This window comes from Mandrillus leucophaeus, unplaced genomic scaffold (genome assembly GCF_000951045.1).
Source record: "Mandrillus leucophaeus isolate KB7577 unplaced genomic scaffold, Mleu.le_1.0 Scaffold5, whole genome shotgun sequence".
Lineage (NCBI taxonomy): Eukaryota > Metazoa > Chordata > Mammalia > Primates > Cercopithecidae > Mandrillus > Mandrillus leucophaeus.
In genome coordinates, this window is record NW_012105364.1 from 5,950,751 (window position 1) to 5,958,065 (window position 7,315).

Consider the following 7,315-nt stretch of genomic DNA (forward strand, 5'->3'; position numbering starts at 1 on the left):
CGTGTCACTTAAAGAAGTTTATAAAGTGCACGTCTCTGGCACTAAGCAAGAAAGGCAAGTTAGCAAGAAAGCGCGCTTTTTAACTGTCCTCTCCCTGTCTCTTATACACATCTAGATGTGTATAAGAGACAGGTGCAACTGCTGTTTCCCAAACAAAACTAAAAACATAAACCCAAACACTTAAGGGAATCACTCTCACACAATGCTGAGGGCTGGGATGGGGGAGAGGGGGCGCATCCTCCTGAGACCGGAGCCACCTGTGTACCCTGCCTTCTGCCCATCTGGAGTTTGCTTCTTCCCACTGGGCTGTCACTTGGGGGGCTGGAATCCAAATCTCCATTTGGTGCTGTTCTCAGCACCCGCTGCTGTTGGTTGATGAGGCTTGCCAGTTGCCATGGTGAGGAGGTGCAGGATGGATTCTCAGTACCATGGGTCAGCCCGGTGCTGCTGGTTGTAGAGCTGTAGCTTGATCTGATCTTTGATCTGATTCACTAGGATCTGGGACAGCAGAATTCCCACCAGCTGGGAGAGGCAAGAAGGAATTGGGCCCTCAGCAGTGAGTGATGGCCTTGTTTTCCCTGGCTCGATCTTTCCAGTGCGGCCAGCACTATCCCTTTCCCCACCCTCAGCCATGTCAGTGCCTGACACCCTCGCTGATCCCCGGGGGCCTTCCCCAAAACAAAGGAGTCTTTACAGAGTGTGTGGGACCCACAGGTCTTACAGGGTAAGTTACCTGGGGGATGGCCAGGCCTAGAGCCACACCACCAAGTAAGAATAAGTTGCTGTGTATCCAGTTGACCAACTTGTCAATACAGCCATTGGTGTAGATGACTTTGCTAGCTTCCAAGTAGTCAAAGGCCTGCATACCTTGGCCACACATAGTGTTGATCACTGCCTGGGGAAAGAGTTGAAAAGCCAGTTGGGACTCTAATTCCAATAACTTTTTGTTTGGGGCCTTAGCTGATGGGCTTCCGGAACACCCTTCCTAAACTCCTAGCTGATGGGCTTCCGGAACACCCTTCCTAAACTCCTAAATTGTCAGAGAATATGTGTGGAGGATGTAGGGTTGGAAGTTGCCAAATGCAGACTTCCCTTCCTGTGAGAGGTCAGGGTCCAGGTCTCTTTGCTCTGGGTGGTGGAATAATCTGTACAACAAACCGCCAAGACACAAGTTTACTTATGTAACAAATCTGCACAGGTACTGAACCTGCACTTAAAAGTTAAATCTGTACCTTCTGAACTCCATGTGGGCTACAGGAGTGCAAGGTTAACAGAAGCATCAGGCTGGGGTGAATGAAAACACCCGACACCTGTCCCACATGACTGGTTAAGCTAGGGGATGGGGATTCCCAATAGAAGCTGCCCCCATCAGAAAGTGACTCAGCTCGCTGCCCAGGAGGAAGTGAGGTGGGATGCTGGCTTACCTGGTCAGGGGTAGGCAAGCAACAGGAGTAAGGCACAGAGCAGCGCTCTCGACTGGGGTTGTCTTCTGAGCAGTTGAAATACATGTTCTGGGACCAGTCCTTGTAGGAAATCCCTCCACAGCAGCTAAACTGCAACAAAACCCACCAGAGGTTAACAATCACCCACCCCTCACACTGAGGTGACCAGGGGAATCCTCAGAGCCACCAAAAGTCTATAGGAAACTTCCACTGGGAACTTCGGGTTGTGTTTTAACACAGCCTGAAACTTTCAGCTCCAGCTTCCCAGTTGCCTTCGCCTGAAGATATTCTCACTTCTTAATTTCTATTACTTTGTATATCTGGTTATAACTTACCACTGTGCTTGTTGGTATTACAGTTGTACATATATTTTGTTTTACATAGTCAGCTATAATCTTCTTGAGAGAAGTTTTTGGCTTTGCAGGCAAATGGAAGTGATCAAAAGTATTGACTGATATAATTAAAGGATCAGTGCTGAAAAACTTCTCCTTAAGATAGAGAAAACACAGGAGAGGAATCTTCAATATTGTGAGTCCATCATTACTCCATGAGAGCAAACTGGATCTCAAAGTCAAGTGTCTATTGCACCAGAGAAAAGGGAACTCAGGACTTGTCTCAAAGCACTTTTACTTAAAAGTTAACTTTTTTGGCCAGGTGCTTGGCTCACGCCTGTAATCCCAGCACTTTGGGAGGCGGAGGCGGGCAGATCACCTGAGGTCAGGAGTTCAAGACCAGCCTGGCCAATATGGCAAAACCCCATCTCTACTAAAAATACAAGAATTAGCTGGGTGTGGTTTGGGGGCCACCTATAATCCCAGCTACTCAGGAGGCGGAGACAGGGAGAATCACTTGAATCCAGGAGGCGGATGTTGTAGTGAGCCAAGATCATGCCATTGCACTCCAGCCTAGGTGACAGAGCAAGACTCTGTCTTGGGAGGGGGGAGAAGTTAACTTTTTATTTTTTACTTATTTATTTTTGAGACGGAGTCTCTTTCTGTCACCCAGGCTGGAGTTCAACGGCACGATCTCAGCTCACTGCAACCTCTACCTCCCAAATTCAAGCTGTTCTCGTACCTCAGCCTCCTGAGTAGCTGGGACTACAGGTGTGCGCCACCAAACTCGGCTAATTTTTGTATTTTTGGTGGAGACAGGGTTTCATCATGTTGGCCAGGCTAGTCTCAAACTCCTGACCTCAAATGATCTGCCTGCCTTGGCCTCCCAAAGTGCTGGGATTACAGGTGTAAGCTACCATGCCTGGCCTAAATGTTAACTTTTGATTCATAGCAGCCTTGTTCACAATAGCCAAACAGTGGAAGCAACCCTTGTCTCCACTGGTGAATAAATGGATAAACAAAATGTGGCATATACATACAGTGGAATATTATTCAGCCTTCAAAAAGAAGGAAGTTGTGGCACATGCTACAATAGAGATGAAACTTGAAGACATGTTAAGTGAAATAAGCCACTCAAAAAAGCATTAACACTGTAAGTCCACTCATTTGAGGTACCTAGAGTTGTAAAATTTACTGACAGAAAGTAGAATAGTGGTTGCTGGGGGAGAGGAAAATGGGAAGTTAGTGTTCAATGGATACAGAGTTTCAGGAGAGGAAAATGGGAAGTTAGTGTTTAATGGATACAAAGTTGCAAGAGAGGAAAATGGGGAGTTAGTGTTTGATGGATACAGAGTTTCAAGAGAGGAAAATGGGGAGTTAGTGTTTGATGAATACAGAGTTTCAGCTGGGGAAGATGAGTGTTTGTTCAGATGAGGGTGGTGATGGCTGCACAACAATTGAAGGTACTTCATGCCACAGATCTATATGCTTAAAAATGGTAAATTTTACATTATGTAAATTTTATCACAATTTTTAAAATGTAACTTTCTTTTTTTTAGTTTAGTCAAGTGCAGAAGTGAGAATGGGGAGAGGGGGGAAGAGTAGAACAAGGAGTTCGATCTGTAGCTGACTGTGAACAATCAAATGAGATAACTCACTCCTTTCGGACCAGCCGAAAATGTCACTTTCAAAGAGGTAATATTCAAGAATCTGCGCAGTTCCTCATCCCCCTGTGGGTAACCACTTATAACACAGTAGATTACAAAATATACTGTTCTGTGTCTTTAAAAGTACATTTAAAGCACTCTGCTACATATGGTTTCTTGCCAAACCCCTTCCCAGAAGCCATTACCCGGCAGGTAATGAAGAGCTCCACAGGCACAGAGGGTGAGGCATCTCTTGGGATGACGTTCACTTTTACCCACAGTCCCCCAGACCACTGGCTGACCCATACCTTTTTCTGGCCAAAATCAATGAGGTTCTGCAGATCCAAGTCATCTCGGTAGTGCACAATGGCATTGTTGATGATCTCACTCACTTTCCCTCGAGCCTGCCGGAGACATGGGCAAGGAATCAGAACACAGGACTAATCCCTAACTTGCTCCTTCCTGCAAAAATAACAGTAGACAGGGGTCATCCTTCTTCATTGAGTCTGCCTTGAAATCAGAACTGAGTCCTAATGGTGGAAAATAGCCAGTTCAGTTCCAAAGCCCATCCATCCCAAGGCCCTCAGGTACCAGTGGGCAGGAGAAATGCTGGACCTGCTGTTGAAGCTTTTCAGAGACACATTTCAAGATATTCCAATGCATATCTATCTCTGAATGCTACTATCACAAAATACTTGTTGACTGATGAAAACAAATTAATTTTTAATTTTTCAGCAGAAAGTAGCTTACTGAGCTGAGGCACTGCCCTCTAGTGGACACGAGATAATTGCATCTCTTTAGACTCAGCTATTTAATACATCATTTCAGGATCTTTCTAAGCCAGGAGGACTAGAAAATTTGGAATTAACTCAGCGGCTCTCGATTTCATAATTTTCTCTTCTCTCCTCCCGTCCCTACCCCTCCCCTTCTCTCCCTGTCCCTCCCCCTCTTCTTTTCTCTTTTCTTTTCTTTTTTTTCTTCTCTAGAACACAGTTCTACTGTCGCCCAGACTGAAGTGTAGTGGCACGATCTCAGCTTACTGCACCCTCCTTCTCCTGGGTTCAAGCGATTCTTGTGCCTCAGCCTCCTGACACCCAGCTAATTTGGTGTTTTTTAGTAGAGACAGGGATTCGACATGTTGGCCAGGCTAGACTCGAACTCCTGGCCTCAAGTGATCTGCCCACCTCGGCCTCCCAAAATGCTGGGTTTACAGGTATGAGCCAGCATGCCTGGCCCAATTTCATAATTTTCTACCATAGTCTCTTCCTTCCTGCCCCACTACTTTTCTCAAATTTTCTTTCCATAGTTTTGTACTCTGCCCTTGGCAATCATTTGCCTTTTGGGAAAGGCATTCTGGTTCTTAAAAAGGAATGTCACTGAATGGCAGACCATTTCCAGATATGGCAAGCATTGTTCAAAACATTTTCTTGGCTGGGCGCGGTGGCTCACACCTGTAATCCCAGCACTTTGGGAGGCCGAGGCAGGTGGATCACGAGGTCAGGAGATCGAGACCATCCTGGCTAACACGGTGAAACCCCGTCTCTACTAAAAATACAAAAAATTAGCCGTGTGTGGTGGTGGGTGCCTGTAGTCCCAGCTACTCGGGAGGCTGAGACAGGAGAATGGCATGAACCCGGGAGGCGGAGCTTGCAGTGAGCCGAGATCGCGCCACTGCACTCCAGCCTGGGCGACAGAGAGATTCCGTCTTAAAAACAAACAAACAAACAAACAAACAAAACCTTTTCTTAAGCCAAGCATGGTGGCACATGACTGTAATCCCAGATACTTAGGAGATGGAGGCAGGAGGATCACTTAAGTCCAGGAGTTCAAGGCCAGCCTGGGCAACCTAGTGAGACTCCCATCTCTTAAAAGACAAAAACAACAACCGCCACCCCCCTACAAAAAAAAAGAAGAAAGAAAAAAGAAAAAACCTCAAAACAAAATCTTGTTCTCTTCCCCCTTCCTTCCTTCCTTCTGTTTATCTCAATAAACAATTTTTAAAAGAAGTAAGAGTGGCCCACTTGATTATTGAGTTTGATTCTGTCATTTGCCATTAAAGTTTCTAAATTATTTTAACTTTGTGTTTGTATAATTTACTTCCCCGTTAGCTTCTCAGACTGTCAGAGGAAAGCACCTTATGATCTTAAAATTCTCTTCAGATATGATGATCTTACAGGCTGTTCATTCACCCTTAATGAACTTTTCAACAGCTGATGTTTCTCAAGGGAAGGAGCGCTGTGGTTAATTAACCAGGCTAAACATGGGCAGGAACTTTCCTTCCTCCCTCTGGGTCACACCTGAGGAGGCCTCCTGGCTCCCAGCATTACCTTGTCTGAGAAGACGAAGCCCAGGATCCCAGCGGCCAGCTGCAGCAGGAACACGGCGGTGAGGCAGAGGGAGAACTGTGGAGCAGCAGGAAGAGGAGGCGTCTGGGACCAGTCAGGGCAGCGGCCCTTCCCAGGGCCATGGGGATGCTGGGAGCTGCCAGGCAATTCTCCCAGATGCCCCACACATGAGAAAGGCAGCTGCCTCTGGGACACTGTCCTGGGGGTGGCCACCCTGTGCTGGGTCACCTGGGCTGAGCTCTGCACTGAGGAGTGGACAGCACAGGCCTGGGGGTAGGGTGGGACAAGGAAACCAAAGGGCCCTAGGAGGCTAAGAGGCATGATGGGGAGAGGGCCAGGGTCTTTCCTGTGGGGCCTTGACCACTCACCGTCTGCAGGAGGCAGATGTTCTCACGGAGGGACCCAATGCAGCCACAGAAGGTGAGCAGGAACATGAGGACACCCACCACGACCAGCAGGATGGCAGGGTCCACCGCCAGGCAGGCTAGGGCTGCTTCTGGAGAAGGAGCCGGACCTCAGCCTGAGCCCAGTGCCCACTGAGGAACCCATGGATGGGGTGGGAGGGTGCCCCAAACTGTTCTCCTTCCCCTGGTGGGGGAATCCCCAGTATGGTTGGATGAAGGTTAAGCGGAGGAAGTACCCCTGTCCCAGGGGGAGAACCAAAAAGGGGCCAGAAGGGTTGTAGCATTTAATTTGAGAAACTAATGAAATAAAAGCCTTTATTCCTGGGCTTAAGACAGGAGGGGCTGCTTTCCCTCCAGAAAAGAATTAGAATGGCATTAGGCTCACCAGCTTTGCAGATTCTGTTTCCTGGAGACTTGTGTGGTGAAATAGGAATGGTGGTTGGGTTTCTCCAGAACAGAGCTGGGGAGGGGCTAAAGCCCTTAATGACTGTCTGCTCCCAGGGGCCTAGCTTCTTTCTCAGGCACTTCCTAAGCCTCCAATATAGGCATATCCTGGAAGACTCAGGGGGGCTCAGGGAAATCCAGGGGCACTGGTATGGAGGGGGTCTGATACCTATGTAGACCGTGAAGATTTGGCTCCAGGGAGGCTGCCTCCTTCAGCACCATAGCTTATGTATGAGGGCCAGGCTGAAGGAGGCAGAGGGGGAAGGGGCATGGCACAAGGTGGGGGCAGGGAGGGAGAGCTACAGCTCACCTGCATGCTTCATCAGTCGAGCGTAGACACCCACAGCCACCATCACCATGGAAATCACCTGTGGAGACAGGGAAAGAACCAGACCCTGAGATTCTGAAAACCAGAGAGCCCTGAATGCCGTGAGTAACCTAGGAGAGCAGGAGAAGGACAACTTCCCTAGGACTCAAAGGTGAGCATCTTTCACATCCCCAGTGATTCTGCTGATAGAATCTGCCAGGGCTTTACCTCCATGAGACTTTTTTTTTTTTTTTTTTGAGATGGAGTCTCACTGTGCTGCCCAGCCTGGAGTGCAGTGGCATGATCTCAGCTCACTGCAAGCTCTGCCTCCCGGGTTCATGCCATTCTCCTGCCTCAGCCTCCCAAGTAGCTGGGACTACAGGCGCCTGCCACCA

At 48.2% G+C, this 7,315-nt stretch overlaps 1 protein-coding gene across 1 annotated transcript in view; it reads right to left on the reverse strand.

The window, feature by feature from the left end:
• TSPAN33 (tetraspanin 33) overlaps positions 1 to 6,976 on the reverse strand; it is a 7,900-nt gene extending 924 nt beyond the window's left edge. Inside the window, exons 1-7 of the mRNA XM_011995884.1 lie at positions 6,924 to 6,976; positions 6,134 to 6,261; positions 5,748 to 5,822; positions 3,729 to 3,824; positions 1,425 to 1,553; positions 734 to 895; positions 133 to 522 (exon numbers count right to left, since the gene is read on the reverse strand). Of these exons, the coding sequence (XP_011851274.1) occupies positions 421 to 522; positions 734 to 895; positions 1,425 to 1,553; positions 3,729 to 3,824; positions 5,748 to 5,822; positions 6,134 to 6,261; positions 6,924 to 6,972 (741 nt within the window). The 5' untranslated portion in view covers positions 6,973 to 6,976 and the 3' untranslated portion in view covers positions 133 to 420. The remainder of the gene's footprint in view (positions 1 to 132; positions 523 to 733; positions 896 to 1,424; positions 1,554 to 3,728; positions 3,825 to 5,747; positions 5,823 to 6,133; positions 6,262 to 6,923) is intronic.
• Positions 6,977 to 7,315: the final 339 nt, after the last annotated feature.